At 32.0% G+C, this 25,155-nt stretch overlaps 2 protein-coding genes and 1 long non-coding RNA gene across 13 annotated transcripts in view; 1 reads left to right on the plus strand and 2 right to left on the minus strand.

The window, feature by feature from the left end:
* The window catches only part of LOC145965350 (venom dipeptidyl peptidase 4), a 326,742-nt gene extending 314,638 nt beyond the window's left edge, over window positions 1–12,104 (plus strand). For all 9 annotated transcript variants that reach the window (XM_083088819.1, XM_083088820.1, XM_083088824.1 and 6 more), the window contains 4 exons: window positions 2,224–2,418; window positions 7,193–7,353; window positions 8,409–8,620; window positions 8,715–12,104. In XM_083088819.1, the coding sequence (XP_082944945.1) occupies window positions 2,224–2,418; window positions 7,193–7,353; window positions 8,409–8,620; window positions 8,715–8,813 (667 nt within the window). In that variant the 3' untranslated portion in view covers window positions 8,814–12,104. The remainder of the gene's footprint in view (window positions 1–2,223; window positions 2,419–7,192; window positions 7,354–8,408; window positions 8,621–8,714) is intronic.
* A 156-nt stretch (window positions 12,105–12,260) lies between these two features.
* Window positions 12,261–15,808, minus strand: Rpi12 (RNA polymerase I subunit RpI12). 3 transcript variants are annotated; one of them, XM_083088854.1, is made up of 4 exons: window positions 15,430–15,808; window positions 13,028–13,235; window positions 12,627–12,843; window positions 12,261–12,425 (listed from the first exon to the last, which is right to left on the minus strand). In XM_083088854.1, the coding sequence occupies exons 2-4, from the start codon at window positions 13,185–13,187 to the stop codon at window positions 12,401–12,403; spliced, it is 402 nt and encodes a 133-aa protein (XP_082944980.1). In that variant the 5' UTR covers window positions 13,188–13,235; window positions 15,430–15,808; the 3' UTR covers window positions 12,261–12,400. The 3 variants fall into 3 exon arrangements, with proteins under 3 accessions (XP_082944980.1, XP_082944979.1, XP_082944981.1); XM_083088853.1 differs by lacking the exon at window positions 15,430–15,808 and adding an exon at window positions 13,296–13,514; XM_083088855.1 differs by lacking the exon at window positions 15,430–15,808 and having other exon boundaries at window positions 13,052–13,505.
* A 6,174-nt stretch (window positions 15,809–21,982) lies between these two features.
* On the minus strand, window positions 21,983–23,550 carry LOC145965519 (uncharacterized). Its single transcript, XR_014436749.1, has 3 exons — window positions 22,834–23,550; window positions 22,379–22,457; window positions 21,983–22,099 (listed from the first exon to the last, which is right to left on the minus strand). It is a non-coding gene; the product is annotated as an uncharacterized LOC145965519 (long non-coding RNA).
* Between the last annotated feature and the right edge of the window lie 1,605 nt (window positions 23,551–25,155).

Raw genomic sequence — 25,155 nt, forward strand, 5'->3', positions numbered from 1 at the left:
ACCTTCAATAAATTCTTCGTACATGACAATTAATGGATAATTTACATACATTGCAAATGCTATATACATCATATTATCCGTATTAGATTTAGACTTTTACCGACTGGAAAATGCAGGACGGTGCGGAGGGAAACAACGTAACTAAAAGCTAGACTTTCAGAGGAACTATTGCCACGATGAACGCGTCTCGTTCGCTTGACGATGGCGAATAAAGAGAAGTTTGAGCTCCCGTTCGCTTTATAGTCGAGTAATTGTAGTGTCTTCGTGTTCGAAGCGATATATTGGATTCCGCCGACTTTTCACATATCACAGGTATCCGGACGATCGCTTGTTTTCTCTCTAGTTTCTCACATCTGATGAAATTTCCTACGTCTAGATTATCGATCGCGTATTGTTCGCGCTATACGAATCTGTGTTGCCGGAATAGACAATGAATCATCAAGCTCAAAAGTCGCATCTTTCACGATACTAAAGTTGCGATGCCAGAAAAATGAATGATTGGCGCGGAAAGTTAATCGATATGTTAAAAAAGTTAAAATTTATGTCGTATTATTTTAAAAGTGATACATAATCAAAGAATTTCTTACATTAAGGTGCATAAGAGAAAAAAATGTCCTTTCTTCTACTTTTTTCTCTTTTTAAAATGGACGATAACGGCGAACGTATTAAGATTTAAATACACGAGTTAATGACATTAGTACTTTATTTTCACGTGTTTCTGCACTTAATGAGTTTTCCATGTAAGCTCGCAGCGGTCTCCATCGTTACGATGAAACAACATCGACACGATAAAAAGCACCACTCGATGTATCGCGTTCCCATTCGCAATGCAGTCCCGATCATATCCTCTTTTTTATCCAATTCGCTTTATTATAATGTTACTTTATTTTGTTATTAATGACTTAGGTTGATATTTTTTAAAAACCACCATATGTCTTACTAATTTACACGAATCGAGAATAGAAAGAACGCATGATTTTTGGATTTTAACGGAATATGAAAAATTCTATCTTGAATTAAAAAAATTATGCAATGCAGCATTGCAATTAATTTAGCATACATTTTGATTATATTAATCATCTGGAATTAATAATTATAATGTTCACAGACACTTTTGTCTCTCATAAATTCATTTAAAAATATAGAAAAATAAAAACATATTACGGAAATTAATTAAACTAATTAAAAAAGGTACACGTACTTTTTTTAATGAACAAACGATCCAAAATCTGTTTCTCTTTTTTCTGGAGCATCTTTATCTTTCTGTCTTACGTTCATCGTTCTCCTCTATGAGTTGGTATCCGATAGAGCAGATCATCGGTTGTCGTCGTATGGTCCATTTCGCCTCGAACGTGCCATAATGTTTCATGTTACTGCCACGCCATCATACTCAGGCACACATTCGCGCTTACATCACACCATCTACGGGATCGTTACTATCTGTCTCTATTTCCGCTTTACTGTCGGTTGCTCTATTCGAAAGATGCCGTATCAGAAAAGCCATCTTCCTCCGTGAACTTCCATTTCCTAATTCTCGCCATCGTCTTCGATTCCTTTCTCTCTTTCTCTCTGTGCTCGTCCTCTCGAGCCTTCTCTCGAGGAATCCCTCAAGTGGCACCTGAGATTTCCCGCAAACGACCGTCGAGAGCAATAATGAGCGTGAAAACCGAGGGAATTTCGTGAAATAATCGAGAAAGCGTAGCCTACTACAATCGCCGAATCTGGCTGGATTTTTAATTAAAGGAAAGGTCAATTTCTTTTGGCCAACAATAAGCAAATGTCGCGAATATAGAGCTTGCTTTTTAATATTTTAAATTTAAATTATTATTCATTTTATATTTTATATTATTATATTATATTATTTTATATTAATATTTATTTTATATTTTAAAATTAAATTTTAAAATTATATTTTAAAATTTTCCTGTAACTATATTATAAGAAGAGATCACATATATTACTTTTTTTATTTAAAATACAAAAATTTATACAATTATCCAAAAAAATTTTCCAGCATGATACTCCAAGCAATATACCATAAATCAATAATAACAGAATTGCTAGTAATTTTTTTTGTATTTTAATTCGTTCAAATATCAGGAATTAAATTTACAAAACGTACGAATAAAAATATATGCGCGACATTTATTAACGAAAAAAAATGCCGCGACAATAATTGTCTATGATAACCTGTGTCTTACAATCTAATTCTCCTCTTTCTAGGTACGGTGGACCAGACTCGTATCAGGTGACGGAGAAGTTTAACATGGACTGGGGCATGTATCTTGTGACAAACAAAAGCATTATATATGCTGCCATCGACGGCCGCGGCTCTGGATTAATGGGCAACGACATGCTGTTCGCCGGATACCGGCAGCTCGGTACCGTCGAAATTTTCGACCAGATTAACGTTACCAGGTGAGAGAATTTATCGTTGTAAGAGTATAATTTTCATTACAGATTTTCAAGTCTTCCACAATTATCGAAAGATGTACCGAGAACTGTCAAAACAAAATTTATTGTTAACATCTCACCTGAGATCTCGAATTTAAAACTCATTAAATTTCGCTTGATTTCTCTCGAAATGTATAACCGACCATTCCGTTATTCTAAATTCTCTTAATACATTCCCGGTTGGTTTCTCAACAATGGTTTAGCTTTAGGTGGTCACATATAATTCGGTTTTAATCCCGGTGCTGGTAGTCAGGGCGCATATTCGTTTGAGATGCAGGAGGCTCGTTAACCGGAAATTACCTCAGACGTGTACTTCTTAGCCGCTCGACGACGTTAAGAATAACGAACGAGCCATCGCAGGCCGAAATCCGTGGCTGGAAACAGCTGGTAGCGTCCATCGTTGAAAGCGTAGCGAGCAAAGTTTCGCTTTAGGACAAACCTAATTATAGAGTTGCGGCCTCTACTTTCCGAAGTGACTTATCGTCCCGCGATCGGAGTAATCCGCTAAACCCCCTAAGTTAACTAATCCAACTCCGGTAACGATCAGAACGAACAGAGAGCGCGGGTTTAACAAAGTTCTTTTCACGGCCCGGATGTCCGTGAACCGCGGCGTGCGTTAACAAGAAGAAAATTGCTCGTACTTTCATCTGAATTTATCGGCTGACCCTCTTCCCTTCCGCTCCGGGGAAAGGGAAAGAGGGTTCTCCTCTCGTATTTTCACCGGCTGCCGCCAAAGTAATTTATCTCGATGCCGGGAGAGAAAAAGAGAGATAGAGAGAATGGGCAGGCCCGGTGGCATACAATTCCGCCACTTATACGCTCGTCCATCTTTAAACCGAAACATCAAACTTCCGGCCGTGATGAATAATGCTTATTCCACCACCGGGAGAGTCATACTTTACCGTTTAAACGACAACGCGCTGCAACCGCGAAGCCGCAAACTCGACATCGCGCGTAGGCTGACATTTCCGCAAATCTCGGCGCGGAATCACTGTAATTTAGGCAATAGCAACAAGAAGTTCCCCAAGTGTCGAGGTTCGTGGCAATGTTCGAAATAAATGTTGAATTAAGTGGATGCGAGAGAGAAGATATACCGGAGATAAAACGCGATGGCATAAATAGTAAATTTTGATGGAATCGAATAACGGTATTTTCCTTTATTTGCTTTGTCGTTTTTCCACTTTTTCCTTGACTCCCCTTTCGAATAATGTTAATAATAACAGACACATATTGCTACAAACTCGCTTTTTCTTTTTGTATTGTTCCGAATACTTTTGTAACTTCATTATTTCTTCACCGAAGTACCGACTTTTATAACTTCATTATTTCTTCACTTGACGAGCGACTTCTTTATTTGTAATGTAAGAGAGGACAAAGTATGGTCCGTCTTTTCTTATATCATGATAGAAATCTCAATATACAGATAAGAAAACTCAGTTGCTTCTCTAAAAATAATAATCTAGTTTGTTATATAAATAATTAATTTCTTCTAAAAAAAACCACGAAACTCTACTTTTGTACATCGGCTTATTCCCTTTTATGGACTGAAATATTCATAAATAAAAGGAAATTCAAGGAACATCTGAGAGATATCTGGAGATATTCGTGTGCATTTTAAATTCAGTATTTAAATATTGAATAGACCAAAAGTAATCGACATACCTGTATGATGCTTTTACTATGATAAGCGTTTATTTGAAAGATACTAGGTCATTGTGTAAATAAAACGAAATTTGAATATCATATTTTATACTTGCACTTAAAAAAAAAAAGAAAAAATTATATATTGAATTATTTGTGATGCATTTTCCACTTCTGACGATCTCCATAAAACTTTAAGAAGAGTGTCAGTAAAATCTTAGTGCATGAACTTCGGAAATTTTCGCATTACTAATAGGGTGACAAGCTTTTAAATCTCCCGAGAAATCAAAAAGTCACTTCTCTGACAAACAGATACGGTGGACAATGTTTGAAATTATCGTCACCCTCACTATCACGCTTCTCTATCGTCGAATTTCGCAATTGTGAGCACAGACACGCAATGTAAAGATACACGAAAACGCGAGTAGCGTATTCTCTATCCGTACATTTTTCCGGCATGGTGTTTTGCCGAGGCATCGCATGGCGTCCGGCTCGTAAAAAGCGAGCCGCGAACTTGGAATCGTTCCAAACGATTGCGGAATCGTCCGACTCTTTTCAACCTACGCATCATTTTGCGGCGAATCTCTCCCTCTTCGTTTCTCGCATTCGCAACCCTCCGCTCCATCCACCCGCTCGCCGCTCGGCGACCTCTTCGCGAAACCCCTGCGTTTTGTTCCCTTTCTGTCTGCCTTTGTTCCGTCATCGAGTCGGCCAACCGAACTAACCAGTCCTACCCACTTGTTTCCACGATCGCTTAACCGGTGAATAACGAGTGCTGTAATCGGCGTTGAAACGCGAAAATCTTGGGGACGACGCGACGCACCCCTCATAAGCGTAAATGAACCCTTGAAAGGAAACGATTAGCAATCGTTTGCTCCAAGGGAGAGTGGACTGCAAATGAACTTGTAGTTAATTGAGACTGAATATTGCAGAATTAGATGACAATTATATAGAAAGCAAAGATACCAAAAATTTTCTAAGAACAAATTAATGCAATACGTGAGATTTCAGAAAATATATTTATAAACGGCATCAGGTAATAAAGATATGTATACTTCTAATTATATTGAAAAAAATAATTTTAAAAATATTTGAGAAATTCAAAAATTTTGTTACAAGATTTTTTTATGTTAGAGAAAAAAAATTTGATGCCGATAAGCAATTATATTTCCTGAAATACAAGACGTGAAAGTTGCATAAAATATGTATTTTGCTCCTTGTAATAATAAAAAAGGAGATATTCCAAATCAGATCTTAAAATACGTCGTCATCCCATAATCGCGATTTAAACATCTATTTCTTTGCTCTTTAGTATTTGTTTTTATCGCGCTCCTTCCCAATTTCATTTAATCCCTCCGAAACCTCCCAATGATTTAAGCCCGGATGCGACTTTATTCGAAGCGCCGGAAAAATCCTGCTTTAAATTCACGCAGTGATCGAGTCGCGGCGTTTTCGATAAGCAACAAGCGAGCAATGGGTGAGCAAAAGGCGAAACAAAGGGTCATCCGGAATACCGTCGTAGGACCCGAAATACGTATTCTAGGATACGTAACGTGTGTGCGAAACGAAAGAGGGGAAGCGCAGTTTCGGTTCGAGTTTTCTCTCTCTTTTTCCCTCTCTCCCTCTTGTTTTTTTCTCCTTATGAGAAGAAATAGAATTCAACGTACCGCCGGTCGATTTACGAGGTAAATAAATTTCACCGAGCCGGGGGCACGGGAGGAGGGCAAACGAAATCTGCCGCGCGTCGCCGCACGAGGAGCCGTTACTATTTCTACGGGCGCTCGACCGAGCATAGGTATGGGCACCCTGATCCCGGCGGGGCCATTATTATCGAACACACGAGATGCCAGAGACAATAGTCCGAAGAGATTGGAAGGAAGAAATACGAATTCTCTTCCCTTTCTTTTCTCTTCCACTCTATCCCGGGGAGGGGGTCGAAGGGATGAAGGGGATGAAGGGAGCGATGCGCGGCACTTCGCGCGCGGAACCCTCTCCGGGTTTCCGGAAATCATGAGGCAGGACGCGGCACTCGATCTCCGACGGAGATCTAAAAAATATATAGGACGGTCCCGGAGGTATCGTCACCGCGCACACCTCTCGCCTGTCGATGTGTTCGATCGAATTGTGTGCTGTGCGTTTCTCTCTAAGAATATTGTGATTGAATTTCTTTTCTCAAAATTTTGCCTTTATAGTAGTGAATAATCGAAGAAATAAGATGCTGTCAGAGAGAGAGAGAGAGCAAAATTAATGCAAATTCGAAATTAAATGCAAAATAAACCTTATCAAATTTGTCTAAATATGCTTATTTGTAAGATTTTATATTAGTATCTCTGAGAAAAATTATTATTTATGATGTATGTTCTAAACGAAGAAATTCGATTTAAAAATACAATTATTAAAACATTGATAATTAGGCTTCTCGAGAATTTTTAATAATAATAAATTATTTATTAATAATAATAATAATAATTTTTAATAATTATAAATAATTGTAATAATATATTATAATGCGCTAGTTTATAGAAAATTGTAATCCACGTACAATTTGCGAAAGGTGATTATATGCCCCATGTTCTTTAACGCGAAGCACATTGATCGCATGTATAATCGGGCAGAGTGCACGCAAGATAATGGAGAAAGGGAAGCAGAAATTACAAAGTAACATCGATTCTTATCAAAGTGCTCGATTATTCCGTGTTCATGCTTTTTAGTGAGAAAAGGATTGTCTTTTTACGAGCGTTATGGTATTCTTCGACGAAAAGAGGTAATCTCGTAGCGCTTTTCTGCGCGATCCGCTTGAGCTTAGATGGAGATAAAAGATTTTATCACGGAAAAATTCCTTTAAATATCGTGTTTTAAAATTTGTAAGTAGAAAAATCCTCATTTTTTCACATTTTTCTTTCTCTTCCACAGTCATTTTTCTTATGCTGAGGTAATTTGCGATATAAATGGAATTACTAGATTCCTACTGGCATTTTTTTGCGAAATTCACACAATTATATATTATAAATAATCATATATCTAATTTAACATATATTTTCAATAATATTTTATATCACGAATAGCATTTATAAAATATAACATTTTTTTTTCTTAGACATCTGCAGGACAAATTATCCTTCATCGACCGTACAAGAACGGCGATATGGGGTTGGAGTTATGGTGGATACGCGACCGGCATGACACTCGCCATGGATTTAAAGGGTGTCTTCAAGTGTGGAATGTCCGTCGCGCCCGTTACGGATTGGGCCCTTTATGGTACGTAATAAAGTAATTAAAACCAAACTAATGACACAACACACGATGGCAATTTATTTCACGGTATAACATTTAATTTAAAGTTCTGTCACAGAAAAGAAAAATGATTCGATATCGTAAATCAGGATTATTTTATGAGGATAGCTGCATAACTCTCTTCCTCTTTCGTTATTTATTAAATCTTACTTAACGCATAATACAGGTTGTTTTAACGATGGCCAATAAAGAAAGAAAGGATTCTTAATAAACAACTAAAACAAAAGCTGTGCCGTAAAGTTACTCTTCTTCTTATAAGGCAATCCTGATTTACGATAACATAAAAGCCGGAAAACTTTTCTATCAACAAGTGGTTGGATTTTCAGCGTTAAGTAGGAAAGAACTTGTATCTTGAAACTGAATTTAGAATTAAATATTAGTTATATAATTAAATAAAATCGATTGGTGTAAAATCTAATCTTAGATTGAGCTGAATCATTTTGAAATTTACCGATTCGTTCTAGATATCCCGTTTGAAATCTTTATAAAGAGATAAAAATAGAAAAAATAAAAAATTAATCAAACCTGCAACGTATTCTAGCTTATTGTGATATATCAGTAACATCACGAAGAAGAATTTTTCCATTATACGCTTGACACTTTTTATTATAAGGGAATGTTGTCAAGAAACTTGTGGAGAATGTTAAGTCTTTTTGGTCCTCGGATTTGTCTAAGAATTTTTTACGCGGCGACATTTTAACGAAGAAAAATATGCTCCGTGAAAAAGACGTGCTGCTGCAGCTTTAATGTTACTTTTTCAACTACTTTAAATTCGTGTCAGCATTACCTCCCCTCATTAGAACACGCGAGAAAAATATACGTGATTTACAGGGTGATGTTAGAAAGACTTATGCGGCGTCAGTTGTGCAATTTCTGCATAAAATATTTCGCGCATATATAATAGCGTATGTGTGTCTGTGTGTGCGAATATCTGGACCGATTTTTGTTCTTCCATTTTTTGTTCAGCAAATTTGCGTAATCAATTTTTATTAAGATAATCATGATTGTTTAATTTACAGATTCGATTTATACCGAGCGGTTTATGGGTTTACCAACCGTTCCTGATAATCTACAGGGTTACGAGCAAGGCCAGTTACTCAACAAAGTTGAAAATATTAAAAATAAGATGTACTATTTAATTCACGGGACTCTAGACGACAATGTGCACTACCAACAATCGCTTATGCTTGCGAAAGTGTTGGAACAGAAAGATATCCTCTTCAGACAACAGGTACGCGTCTCATTCAATTCTCAATGAATATCGAGATGTGACAAATATAATTTAATCTATAGAAATGATAAATAAATATAATTGTGCTTCGCAGACTTATACAGACGAGGACCACGGTATCGCCCAATCGCGAGCGCATCTGTATCACTCGCTAGAAAACTTTCTCGACGAATGCTTTCAAACATCATCATGATCGGAGCATGGAATAGTGATGACAATCTAGACGCTGTACACCACCTGCCTCACATTTACCAATTTGTAAATAATCTATCGTATGTACAGAGTTTATGTACAATATGTAACATGAGCGTTTTTAGAAAATGTACATAGCGATGAAATTACAAGGGAGAGTGGAAAGATGAGAGAGAAAGAGAGAAAAAGAGCGAAAAAAAAAGAGGTAGAATAATTTGACTTAACCAGAATCAAGAAAAAAAACTACGCAGGGCAGGTCTGTGAGAAACATGTTTGATACGTTTTTTAAGATACCCGGTTAAACGGTGCATCGAAGGCCTAATCACGGCGCGGGCTCCGTCGCCTAACTATTCACATTCCACAAAGTATTATATCGTATCGTTGCAATGCTATTGTACTTACATTCGCGACTTGATTTAGCTTAGCATTCTTTGAATGTTGTATTAATGCATGAACTGTTGTTTTCCGGATGATCAAATGAACATTGATTATTGACACGACTAATTGTAAGTTCATAGTTTCGCGATTCGATACTGGCAGAATTCCATTTAATAACATCTGTCAATATTATTTAATTGTATCGATTTAATGAAAGATTTTGCATCTTAAAATTAAAAATTGCATTTTTAAAAACTAGTTGAATTAAATATATACACATTTGATCATCTGGAATATCGTGTTCCTTATTTGAATTCGTTCAATTTTTTTACTATTTACCGCAGTCTCTTTTCTTCTTTGGTACAACGTTAAATTAAATTACTACAATTAAAATATTTACATATATGAGTTCAGCTAGTACATCTTAAGACGAGGCTAACATTTTTGAAAAATCTAATTTTATGAATCAGATTTGATATCGCATTTGAAGTAAAATAGAAACAAACATTATTTTCAAGAACCAATAGTTTCATATGATATAGAATTTAATAAAATAAAAGATATCTTCTATATTAAAATCTTCTATATTAAAATTTCAGGAAAAAATTAAGAATATTTTTAATGTGGTTAACATTTAAGAAAATATCACATATAATATGAAATATGTTATTATTTTATGAAATATGGATATGCAATATTTTTCAATTTATTTATATATATAATTTATATATATATATATATATATATATATATATATATATATATATGTATGTATGTATGTATATGTACATTAAGCTGTTTAAAATATTTTTTCTTTTTCGCAAATAATTTCTTATATGTATGTCTTGATATATTTCTGATGATAAAAAACCAAAGTACGTTATTGTATACTGCGTATACTGTCCGACAATAATATTACCGACGATCCTCTAAAACAATTATTACGGCCTATTCAACGCGACATGTAAACTATTCATATTCATATTTGAAACGCATCTGTTAAATATCTACAATGCAACATTTAAACTTTCGATAATATATTTATAATCAATATTTTTTAAATGCTATAAGCAATTTTAATTTTTGTGCAAAACTGAATTTTCTGAACTCATATATGTTATCTTAAGGCTCTGGAATACTCAGCAAAAAGTTAAGTAAAAGTTTCATAAAAGAGAATAAATTAATCTCGCTTACTCTGATATACGATATTGATGATGCTAGTGCTATATAATTATACTGTTGTGCTAATCGAAAGATAAAGTAAGAATATTGTACAAGCACAAATTTGCTGATTGAACTCTACAACATTCGCCGACAATGTAATCAATTAATATATAATGTAAAAATCAAACTTTTGCATACAAAAAAAAGATGGAATTGTGCCACTTAATTTTTAAAATGTATTTAGAAAGAACTGTTCTTGAAGCGTTACATATTTTCACAGCACTGTTTTATGATCAACTATTGTAACGTTGTTAATGTATAATGTAATTTGGAAGAAAGTGTGACAACACAAAATACAATTCATGGTAACCGAAAAATTATATATGAAAATTATATGCAAAATAGTAACCAAGTTATTTCAAAGTCGAAAATATACGTAAAAGGAATGTTTTATAACGATCTATAGTTATAGATAACTATAGATATTATTTTTAGTATCATGATAGATCAGTTTAATCATGATGAAATTGTTGCACATTTTAAGAAAGAGCTATTTCATTATAAAAATATGTACAAAGCATTTGCAAAGAGAACATGTAATAAAGGTATATGATAATATATACAAATTATTAAAATGTATGTTTTTTATAAGACATATGTATTACATGCTATCGAGCATAATATTGGGAAGTGTGAGCATCACGTTTGATAACAGCGTTGTAAAAATATTAATTCTAATAATATTATTTTAATACATAGATTATTAGGAACACGTGTTTTCATGCGAGAGATGTATAAATAATAAAATCCTATCTTTCGAGATCTTTGGACTCTATCTTACCATGGCAAAAATTTTTGTTGTCAAGATTAACAAATGCTGTTGATATCTCAAATATGTTAAATGATGATGAAATCGTATATAATTAAATAACGAAGTAAATTTAAAATATTTTCCGCAGTTCTCCCTCTTTACTTTAAAATTCTCTATAGTCTTGAAAATACTACAATAAAATCTGTAAAATTTAAAGTAAAATCGATTCAAATTTTCTTCAAAGATAGGCAGATTTTAAGAGAGCAAGCTTTTTAAAAATTTTTGATGTGTGTTAAATTTTAGTTGTAGAAATAAGAATTCACACATTCCATATATGTATTAATTAAATTGAAGAAATCTTTTAGTTACAAATATAAATTTTATTTTCCTCTATTCTAATGTTTGTGGGTATACCAGAGTATTAAGAAAGTGCAATTACATCACTTTATATCATATTTGTATTTCTATAGTTTATATAAGAACTAAATATAAACTTTAGACAGCAATTAGTTTATCGAGACATCTTTTTCTTAAAATGAGATATCATATCTATTTCTTATTATTATTAGATTATGGGCAAATATTAGTGCCAATGTGTAAATGCACACAATATATATTATATATACCTAAATAAGAAACTATCGACAAATTCTCTAACTATTAAAGTTTTTTAATACAAGGACCACTGTAACAATTTCAAGAGTGGATCAAGATGAATTTATTAAAATAATTGTTAACTTTTATCCTGACACACATGTTGTACATAGAGAATTACTTAATTGAACACTTAAGGTAATTGAACACTAAGGTAATAAAGCATTGTTAGAAAGAAGATATTGTAACAATGGCCCAGTAGAGTTATAAAATTATGACAGATGTACTCTCTTTCACCACTATTTGTTGAGTGTATTATAAATAAAGCTCTATGTTTTATTAAGAGATGAAGTGTTTATATCTTAACTATCCTGTTATAAGCATTTATGTGGATTGATTAATAATAAACATTTAATAATAAACTAGTAGATTAATATCACACATACTTTCTAATAAAAATGCGCAGAATATCAAATTTCAAAAAAAATTAAAAAATTACAATTGTCATCAAGAATTTTATATTTCTTCAATATATTATCTCATATAATATAAAGAAAGGGAAGTAAAAGAAATAAAAAAATCATATATTTGTTATAATAAGTACTTTACGCAAAATAATATATGTAATAAAAAATTTTACTTTAAGAATTCTCTGTTTCTTTGTATCTGCAAATATAAGATAAATTATTTATTAATAAAATATTATGAGCAATATAAAAATCTGATATATTTTATTTTAATCCTCTTGCGGATTATATAGTGCTGAAAAAGCTTTGGCGATCAGCGCCTATCTAACCGCAAGGGATTAATATAAACAAATATAAATAGTCTATATAAGTGATAATATTGTTTTGCATAGAAACATACTTGCACTTAGTACACGTGTAAAATACAGTTTGCCCTTCATCAGCAGATCTTAATTGTAATGTAGCATATGACATTTTATCGTTTTTACACTGAGGACATGGTCGTTCTACAATTGGCCCATCCGCATCATCGTCACTATCATCTGCTTCTCTGGCGGATATATAAGTGTCTTTAGAATTAAAATGAATTGTATGTGTCATTTTCATATCCCCGAATGCTGAAAAACCAAAACCTGACTTCAAACGAATGTAAATTCTTGTAATTATAATTGAATATAATAACTCTATTACTTAATTTTGAATGTGAAAGATTTCACAATAGCATACTTGAGTGACATTTCAATGAAACTCTAAGTCATGTATTTTTTAAATAATTGAGACTCGAGTATCTCGCTTACATACTTTCTTGTATCTCGGAATACGTACTTTCAGAATTCCATTCCCTTTTGCATGCGAAACATACAACGGTAGCTTTATTTTCATCAAGTAATGGCAAAATCGAACCACAATCCGGACAGAATCCAGGCGCAGTAATAAAACAACTGTGACTGCCACTTTCCATTGTTTAATGCATACTTATTTGCATTATAATTTATAATTACCATAAACACTACAAAAACACGTTTTCAACTATGTAACTCCAGAGAGACAAGATCACGGTCTTACATACAGGTCTGGAAACTCAGGCCTTTTTTAGTGGTGGGGGAGGTCTCACTTAGTGTGTCCGTTTTTCGACTAGAAGTCGCAATACGAGCGAGAGAGACAGAGATAGACGGCAGTAGTCGTTCTCTCTCTAACATACGTCTAAATGCGACTTCTAGATCGCAGCGAACCCAGCAGGCAAACTGTGAACTCCCGAAAAACGGACACACTAAGTGAGACTTCCCCCACCACCGGAGTTTCCAGACCTGTATGTAAGACCGTGGACAAGATCGAAAGCTATTATGACGCTCGCTTTTAGATGATCCCTGAAAGCGATACGCTCTCTGTGAACACTAAACACGTGGATGTGAACTACAAAGCTAAGATCGACGAATGTTCCCAGAGGGTAACATATAACGTGCACAATTTCCGGTTCTGTTCCGTGCTATGTGCACGAAATACCGGTAGCACTAATGCTGTATATAAATGTAAATAAATTTTTAATTTAAATGAATTTTGTAGTCCTCTCTTTTCTTCTCTCTCTTCATAGGTATATATACATATATGTATATACACATTACATCGTCATTTAGTATATGTACAAAATTTCAACAACAAATTAATATGATTTTTTATTTTGATTTACGATGTTTGATTTTTGTAGTGTTTACAGTATATTACATGTATATGTTTATAAGTATTAATTATGTAAAATAAAAAAAAAATAATATACCATTATATATGTATAATAAAAAAGTAATGTGTAATACATATAAATAAATTAATATAAAAATAAACTTTATATAAATGTAATTTTTGAACGTTATATTTTTACTATTTTTTCTATGAAAAAAAATTTTTTCACATGTCTGGCTTTTTAATTGGAAAATTCTGGATAGTACTCTACAAATTCTAAAAATATATCAATATTTGAACCGCTATACACAATATTTCAAAAAATATCGCGATTTTTCTCATGAATAATCTTCTTGTGATGTTTCCGAAACAATATAATAAACAACATTACAAGTACTACATTTACGAATATAACATCCGCATAATAAAAAAAGCACCAAAAGTATAATGATGGAAAGAGTAATATTGTAGGCCAGTGTCATCAACCAATTATTCCACCGCTGTTTCATTAGATTGCAATTTTCTCTTCTAATGTTATAAACAAGATAAAAATTTAGGCACGTTCCAAATAAATTTATACATCTTGTGTATGTAATATCGCACATATTAAAAGGTGATAATATCGCAGTTGTAATAAGATACAAAACTGGCAATGTAATGATTTTTGGATCCCTGAAAATAATTTAATTTGATTTATTTTTGAGAATTGCGCACAATACTTGAGAGCAAGTTATTTTTGTGCCATGTATTACCTGCGTATTCCATGCATAGTATTGTATTATCTGCGGTATATGAAAAGCTTCATCGATGAAATAATATGGTTGAATACAATTGAAATATAAGTAATATAGTACTTGTAATGCATAACGTTAATGTGAAATACATAAATATTTTGTATTTTAGTTTCATGTAATTGAGATAAGACACAACACTCATGATTACTTTAAAAATGTATCCATAAATATCATTTAACTTCAGTAGCTGCACATTCGTCAAATTAATACTATTACGTTAAATGCATCATCTCAGCAGCTTGTTTTGATTAATTTAATCTAACCTAACCAATTATATTATATGCTTCTCATTAAAATGTGTAAAACTGTACCACTGTTAAGTCGCACATTTAATACGATTGATATACTATGTAATAAAATGTATTACACTAATGATTAAATATTATTTTTAAAAGCATGGTAAAATCCACGCAACATATGCTCGTGTTTACATTCGACATCTGAAGACATTGAGAGGTTAGGTTGGGTTAGATCGAAAAAATTATCATTTGACAGTTGGCAGCCCTACAAGATAGGCTGCGCCAGCACTGCACGCGCGTATACAAAATAAACTTCAAATCATTTCAAGCCTAACCATCTTCACTCGATCGACTTTACTTGAATTGCATCGCGTCGCATCGAATTATGATGCGGCGCCGATTTGCCCGAACGTAATTCGGGACATCGCGATGCTGTATAAGCGTCGAATGAGCACGAATTGTCACGCAAATATGATAAATCAAATCAACTCACCGTTCACCGGCTGTTTCACAGGCCGCTCCGTTCGCTCGCCTCGGGACGTCCTATTTCGATCTTGATGCACGCAAACTCACACGATATCATCAACGCGAACGCGCGACACTTTATTCGGCACTCCCGATACTCGCTCGCAACCGATAATCATCATCAAGGACGCGAATAACGCGACGCGACTTCGCTCCACCTTCGCGATCACGCCGTCACCAACTGTCAAAAACAGCTGTCCCGCGCTTCCATCGACATGTTATAAAAGTCGCGCGATTATCCTTGGACATTCTCGACGCTTGTTCACTCGCGATATTCGTTTATTTACGGTTAAAAGACGCGAAAAATGCGGATGTACGACGATCCGCGTAATTGCGTATGACTCCGATTCACGTATGACGTAGCAATGGAGCGAACTAATATGGCGGCCGAACCGGTGCGCATTCGTTTCTGCGCATGGCCATTACTGCGCTCAACATTCGCGCGACTTTGATTTCTGAACATTATCTACGGCTTTAATTAATAACACATAATGATAAATATATAAAGATAGAATCAATTAATCATATTGGTCATATATGTAGACTTGCCCGAAGAAAGAAAAAATTGAGAGATATTTTTGGTTTTCTTTAGTAAAGGATGGAAATATCTATTCATAGTCTTGTTCTTCTTTTCCTCTTTCGTGCAATTTCAATTCAATAACGTGCTCAAGAAAATGCACAGTATATTGGATTTATTTTTATATATTGTTATTTATTTTTAAAAGACGAATAAAGAGGTGCGAATATAGTCCGTACGACTTTCACTGCGTGAAAATGACGTGCAGTCTGACGTCAGAGCGATTTTCTTCACGAAGCGGTTAATCATCGCAAATTTAAATCAAAGAGAAACAATCGATTAGTAGATTAGATTACAATAGAAATGCAAAGAAAGGAAATTATTATGTCTAAAATAATAATAATTTAATTTGAAATACAAAATTAAAAGTTATATTAGGTATTTTTCTTTCATTTTATTCAAAAATATTAATATAACTAATATAATATATATTTATATAATTTTGGTATCTCTCTTAGTCTGACTCTTCCCCTTCGACCTGTCCAGCATGGGTAATAATACTACGATCGATATTTATAGTCTTCTTATATTTAAGATCATTTTAAGTAAAGTTTGAAAATGTTATATGACCATTTTATTAGCCGAGTAGAATCTTAAGTACTTAAGAGATGATCTTAAATATAAGAATAATTTATATGAATATCGATGTACATTACCGCCGGCATAGCTCTCAGGTTCATTAGAGTACTCAAACCTCCTCACCCGGCAAATGCCTTCGTTAAGGTGAAAATACCATCGAGGAGGAAAAATTTTTTTTAATTTTATACAGAGTTTAATACAAAAGTTAATGTAAAATATAATTTGAAACGTAATACAAAATAATTTATTACATGGAATAATTTATTACACGAAAATGTCCAAAATATACGTATAATATAAAATTTACTAATAATTTACTAAAAATTTTTACATAGTCCAGACAAGACTGATTAACGATCGATTAATCATCGATGATTAATTACGCGATATTTATTATTAATAATCGATATGCAATAATAGAATTTAATAAGTTTTATGTAACGTAAATAATCGTAATCAAAAGAGTCATTAATAAAATTATTGATTATTTCTTCGATTGTAGAAGAAAGTATTTGTATTACTGGCGTATTTTGTGTAAATTATCAAAGGAAATATTCAAAACGCGAAAAGATAGAATAAGCTTCGATGTAAATCAATAATTAAAATATAAAATAAATCGCGATTTAAAATTCGCGAGTAAATGCGACGAATAAATAATCGACAATAATCGAAATATCCGATTGCGAGATACGTATAATTTTTATAATATGATAATCGAAACCATCAATAGACACGCGCGCGACATAATTACTATTACACAAATGTAAAGATATTTCGAGACATTTGAGGTCTGTAATATTTGCGAATTTATTTGCGTTTTGTTTGCGATTAATACGCTATTTTATATAAATGTCGCGATTGAAAAAATACATATTGAAAATACATGTTGCATCTCGCGCATGATTAGTTAAATGAAATAAAATGAATCTTAAGACTTTATAATTTTAAATATAATTAATATATAATTAAAAAATCGCGTTATCGCCACGTTTAATAGAGAATAACGGAATGATTTTATCAAGGTCCCTCTAATAATCTAATTATCCAACTATATCTCTAACTATCGATGTAATAGTAGAGTTTAATAAGATTTATATAATGTAAACAATCGCGATTAAAAGAGGCATTAATAAAGTTATCGATCGTCTTTTAAATTATAGAAGAAAATATTTGCACTACTAGCATATTTTGCGCGGACTATTAAAAACAATATTCAAAGATGTGGAAAGATCGACAAAGCTTCAATGTATAAGTTATCGATTAATTAAATTATAAGATAATATTAATTACAGGATAAATCGCGATTTAAAATTCCCGAGAAAACGCGACGAATAAATAAGTCGATAATATGCGGAATATTTGATCGCGATACGTATAATTCTTATAATATAATAATCGAAGCTCTCAATAGACACGAGCGCGATATAATTATTATCACCTAAGTATAGAAAATCAAAAATATTTCGACAATCATTTGAGGTCTGTAATGTTTGCAAATATACAATTCACCGACCGATTTACTTACGAATTCTTATAAGATAAATCACGATTTAAAATTCGCGATAAAACGCAACGAATAAATAAATCGATAATATTCAAAATATTTAATTACAGATACGCGAATGACATACCGGTAATATTCGATAAAAAGAGGAGCGATTTTAAAAATGGAGAACGATTAACATCTTCTTTCTACATCAGATTTCGCAAGATCAATTCGCGAAGAAAAGTTAAGTGATCCATTGAACGTCGGGAACTTCACTGTAAAAGGGAACGAATCCTGGATCTTCCGGACTATTCCCGATAGCAATGATTTCAATAATAAATCAATGACAATTATCCCTCGTCATCTTCAATTCACGAAATTGATATTCACGTCAAAAAACATGTTCTTACATTATTAAGAAATATATTTCTTTATTGAAAAATAAATGGATATAACGATTTTTTTTATAGAAATGTGATTACGAACGATTATATTTATAAATAATAAAATACATGCATCATTGGAGTTTGTGTTAAATGTGCGAACACGTAATTTGGGGTACCGTTCGCGCGCGCGAGACGAATCGAACCCGATAACAGCAAGATTTAAAATATTTCAATTCAAATAGCGTGCAAAATAAATCAAATAATTTTATATATATAATTAATTCTAGATTAATTCTCTAGATTCTTATTCTTATAATGCTTAAATTAATAATTTTCTTTTAATCAATATCTTACTGATATAGGGATACCCATTCGATTTGTCTCGAAATTTTCAAGTATTCGCACATTTTATGTAACATTCATGTATAATTTCGCGTATATATAATATATAATATTAATAAAAATTATAAAAATGTTTTGGATACGTTAATTTGTGCATGTATTTTATTATACATACATATAAAAAATGGTATATATCTAAAAACTAATATTCTAAAATGGCGATGGATGTCCAATACCTGTAAATAGTTTCTTAAAAGAAACTAAAAACTAATATTAATATCCTCAGTACCTAGAAATAATTAATAATTAATAATAAAATATATTCGTTCGTAATCATTTTTATCAAACAGTTAATAAAAACTATTACAATATGAAATTACTTGAAAAATAAAAATTTATACACAACGCTATATCCATATTTAATCTACTATTCAATATTTCTGGCATTAGGCAATAATAATACCAATCCTAATAATGACAGAACATTTTTAACGAAGAAAAGAATAGATGCATTTCTCTCACATCTAAATATATATTATTTAAATTAATTCGACTTTAAAGAAACGTATGGCGTTCGTCGTTGAATGACTACCGAAATCATTGCTGTCGGAAATTGCCAGGAAAACCTGGGATTAGTTCCATTCCTACAATAAAAATCCCCAATTTTCAACAGGGCACCGAACTAGACGTCGCGAATGGATCTCACAAGAACCGGTGAGAAATAATTCTCCATGATGAAAATCACTTCGACTCCTCGGCGGTACGAGCCACGCAACTTTCATTAACGTTTATTTAACGAAGGGAACAACGATAATTCTTTTATTAAAACGACAATCTCGTCTAAGTACGCGAAAAAGAACGCGAGAAAAACACGATGTTTTCGCAACGGTAATTTATTAATTTATTTATGAATATTTTCCGATACGAAAAAAAAAAATTCGTAAATACAAATATAACTGAAAAAACAAATTATTAAATTCATAATAATTAACTCGCGATTCTATAATATCGAAGGTGATCGTTAAATTTTGTGAAGCTAATATTTAATCGTTGACTTATCACATCGAATCTTCACTCTCTTATTCAACATTTCTTTATATTTAATTAGCAATATTTAGAAATATTATTTGACGAGAGGGACAGCGATAAAATTCTTTTGTTAAAATGGTAATCTTGTACAAGAACGCAAAAAGGACGCGGAAAAAGTATGGTATTTTCGCAATCATACTTTAATAATTTATTTTAAGAATATTCAGTTCCGCGCGATATGGAATTCACAAATAAATAAAGCTAACGGAAAGCATATCATTAAATTTATAATAATTGACTCGCGATTCTGTAACGAAGGTGTCCGTCAAATTTTATAATGCTTATATTTAATCATTAATTTAGCATCGAATTTTTACATTCTATATAAAAATTTTCCGAATTTATTAATGACTCTCTAACGTGAAAATACAAACAGTTATTCTTTTATGAATATTTCAAAAATATATACTACAGAAACAAATATTTTAATTTAATGAATTACTATTATGTTAATTACTATTATGTAATCATTATACGTATACTTTCGATAATTTTTCGTGTAATTTACATAAGAATTTACAATCGTAAATACAATTTCATATAATATAATTATAGTCATAATTGTATTGTATTTTACAATTAAAATATCAATGTTAGATTATAATTAAAATACAATTATAACTATTTACAATTTACAATTTACAATTTACAATTTACATTTTACAATTTACAATTTACAATTTACAAATTTATGATGCTATCAATATCAAATAATAATATTCGACTTATTCAAATATTCAATAACATCGATATAATAATTTGATATTGATAGCATTAACATTTGGATTAAATATTATATTTGATTTAATACACATATATTTTTAAGTTTTAAAATAAAATATAACATGTTAAGATTTCTTAAACGTTAATAATTATGCAATTTCTTTAATATTTCTGAAGATAATTTTGATAATTTAAATTTCACTTTTAAAACATTTTTATTTTTAAAACATGTTATATTTATTTTCACACCGTTTTTAAAAATAAATTCAACTTAATTAAAATAATTTTAATTTACCTCTAGGATTATTGGAATATTAAAAGAAAGAATGAATCTCTCTTATAGCTAACAACCCTACTATTAAAGAATTCTAATAATTTTAATAGCTCTAACAATCCTACTATTACAGAATTCTAATGATCTTAAGAGCCCTAACAACCCTAATATTAATAGAAGAATTCTAATGATTTTACTTAATAGCCTTAACAACCCTACTTCCTGATTAACTAAAATTATTCGAGATTTGAGGAACCTATCTCTAATCATCACCTCACCTAATCATGTATATATTTTAGTCACGTGCCCTAACCGCGTGCCCTAACCGCGTACCCTAACCGTACTCTTCAGGCCAGTTGAACCTACCTTTCGTTGATCCTGGCCACTTTCATTCTCGATCTCTAATCAGAGATCGAAGAAGGAGATAATTACTCCTTTTTTTGCCAGATAATTACTGGCAAAAGAGCGTGAAATATTTACACTCATTTAGTAACGATCGTTCGATTTCACGATCGTTCGTTAAATATTGAATATAACTTTATTTTAACTGAAATAAAGCCAAATTACTACAAATTTCTATAAATTATATTTTATAATAAAATATAAAATTAATATGTGTATTTATCATATTACAAATTATTTAATTAATTAATCATTTGGCTTTATATTAAGTTAAAGTAAAGTTTAAAAACAATATCTACAAACAAATTCTACGATGGATAAGCTATGAGCAATTAGAAGATAAGTGCGTATTATAAGAATAAATTAGCATCAACAATTGGTAAAATTAATAATTGTTAATGCGTGTCCTTTATTTAATAAGTTAGACAAAATCTTTACAACAAAATCTTTTCTTGATCTCTTCTTTTTTTAATTAATATTTCAATATATTTTCGCAGTAGATGCAAAGCATAAGTTCGAAAGAACTTGTTAAATTATTTAATTTAATTTAATTAATATGATTTAATTATTTAATTTAATTTATTTAATTTAATTATTTAATTTAATTTATTTAATTTAATCCATCCTAGCTCATCCATTTTAAGGCAACGGATTTATCTACAATCTACAATCTACATCTACAATTTCTACGAATCCGTTACCTTAAAGTTAAATAAAAGTTTTTTTCACTCACCGGCACTGATGCGCAACGGCGGAGTTGTTGTTATTGAAGCTAGTTGTCTGTAACATACAAATATAAAATTCATTTATAATAATGCTCACAAAATGCAATTAATATTTTTATCGCGCGGAACTTTATATCCGATGTGTAAAATAATAAGCAGATAAACACGTATGGAAAAATTTTATAAATTTTTGAAACCGTTTTTTAAATAGAAAATTTTATCACTTCTATAAAAATCTTTCTCTTTAATTCATTTAAATAATAAGATCGAATTATTATTCGTTTATAACAAGTTAACGATTTATAACAATTAATATATAAATAATAATATTCACCATCAGGTTGTTCCGCCGGTGCAGGATGCCTCTCCTAGGCCTGCTCCTCCTCTCAGATCATCAGGGTTGTTGCATCGATCTATAACATACAAAAGAAGATTCTAATGTAGCAGCGTTCAAAATAATTAATATTTCAAAAATTATTGTATATATTAAATTTTATATTCGATGCATATAATAATAGCAGATTAATAAAATAATTCTATAAATTTTAAAAAACATTACTAATAATTCTCTAACTTTATAAAAGCTTACACCTTTACAAGATTATAGCTTTAATTTAAAAATCTTTTTCTTTAATTCCCTCTTATTTAAATATAAATGAAAAAATATAAATAAAAACATCAAATTAATTGTTGCGATTAATTGTTTAATTTAAATTATAATAAATATATTTAATATTTAATATATAATTACAAATACAATTACAAATTACAAATAAATAAATTGCTTACCAGAAGGTTGCTCTGCCGGAGCCTGATGCCTCTCCTAGGCCTCCTCCTCCTCTCAGTTAGACGCGCGATACTTAACGGCACTCCCGCACTCACGAGCGATATTTTTATATCGCTATTTTCGCACTTTTACGCGCGATACTAAACGGTTTCCGCACTATTTCGATGCGATAAAAAATTTTCTATTTGGTCGCGCGATGTATATACTTAATATGTATATACTTTGAACGGCACTCCCGGTTTCGGTACGAGCGAAAATCCCATTTCACTTATGAGAATCAGCTTTGAGCCAACAGGTCAGGAATGCAACGATACAACGAGCAAGGACTAAGCCCAAACCGGAAAGAAGACGAAACGATTGACGGAAATAGAGGAAAATGAAGTTCACCAACTCTTTTTCGCGCATAATTATCCTATCTCGTACCGAACCTGGACCCGCTAAGCACGATTTCAGGTGCTTCGCCCGGAACACGAAGTTTCCCGCAATGCAGGATATGGCTACACCAGGCTGGTAGACGGCAAAAGAAGAGGATACCCACATTTTTTAAATGCTAACATTCAGCAATTTAGAAAATGGGGAGGCAACCTCTTTTACCGAGCGAAAATCGTGCCTAGGGGAATCCACTCGACTCCTCGACAGGGTTAACACACGCAGTGCGTGTGGCTGTAGACGAGCAAAGAGAAGGAACCCATTAACGACCATTCCGAGCAATCGATCGACTTCTAACGAATTCGGGCCGAATCACTTGACGAAGCACGAAGCACGAGTGTACGTTGCATAGCAACGTGTGCAAACTCGAAATCCTAGTTAGTTGGCATCGGAAGTAGAGACTCGTTAAAAATAATGAAATTGGGATTTATACGAAAATGTCCAACGCGGAAGCGCGAAAACGCGATGACGCGAGAAAGCTAAATGCCAAAACGCGGTAACGAGACGCCGCCGTCCGCGACACGTTGACGGCACCGACGACGGAAAGGGTACTTAGTTTCCCATTCAAGCACCTTAAGATTTGTCATAAATAGAAAAATTTAAGACAAACCTCAAGGCACCATCCAAGTACTAAGCCCTCCCACCGCGACAAGGTGTACCCCATGGGAGGGTTATATTATATATAATATTTTATATATAATATAATATATAATATATTTTGTAATAAACTATATAAATTTTAATTCGCAAATAAACGATAAATAAAAATATAAAAGATAAGAGAAAAAATATATTATATAAAGCAATGTTCAAAATAATTGATTTTAAAACTAATTATTGCGCGGAATTAATTTTTACATTATTACTTTTAAATAGATATATTTTAATGTTATAAATTGCATAATTACAAAATAATTTATATTTCTTAGATATAAACTTTTAAAAATATGATGAATAAAAAAATTTCTATTTTTTTATACATGAAATATTTAAATAAATATATTAATATGAAATGTTTTATGAAATATAAGAAGTATCTGAAAATAATAATTAATAAAAAATTTTATAAATGTTTTAATTATTTTAAAATAAAATGGAATATTTTTTATAAGTGTATGTATTATATATGTTACAATTTAAAATCACTATTGAATCACTATCAAAGAAATAAAACGAAACGTGAAATATGTATATTTTGAATATATACTAATGATAAATAATTTATATATTGTTACGTCCGCGGAACGATATATATCGAACGCGCGCGACAATCGACATACGCTGACGCTCGTGCACTCGTAAATAATAACGCGATTTAAGGTACACAAGAATTTTAATAAAACGCGAGTAACATACAAGAATTCAGAATAATCGTAAAACGGATCACAAATAGACGCGCGTCCGCACCACTTGACAGCTAGGCTTAGACTCTCTGACAGTCGTTGTTTATAACAATATCTTGACAACGCGCGCGAAAACGATCTTCTTCGAAAGAATTCAACGGGTGACGAATACATTCAGCGGGACGGGACGCGGGGACGCAACAATATAATAAATAATGAATGTAATAAATAATTTATATTAATGACTTACATCATATCTCTTATTGATCCTTCCACTTCTAAAACCTCCTTTTTCTTTTGCTTTCTTCTCTCTTTTCTCGTGGCACTTTAATCCTCGTTGCACTTACATTTATTCACGAAAAATTCCTCGTTGCACTTGCAATTGTGTTTAGAGAAAGAATTTGGTAATATATGAAACGTCTCACATCACTACTTCACTGCTCAAGAGCCACTGAGCGAATGATCGTAAGTCAAGAATATTACCGCGGTACTGTTTATATCGCCAGGGTCGACTATGTAAAGGAAGAATTTGATAATATATGAAACGTCACT

The sequence above is a fragment of the Camponotus vicinus genome, unplaced genomic scaffold, assembly GCF_025532165.1.
Source record: "Camponotus vicinus isolate PSW18456_S1 unplaced genomic scaffold, iyCamVici1.0 SCAF_14, whole genome shotgun sequence".
NCBI classification, from domain to species: Eukaryota; Metazoa; Arthropoda; class Insecta; order Hymenoptera; family Formicidae; genus Camponotus; species Camponotus vicinus.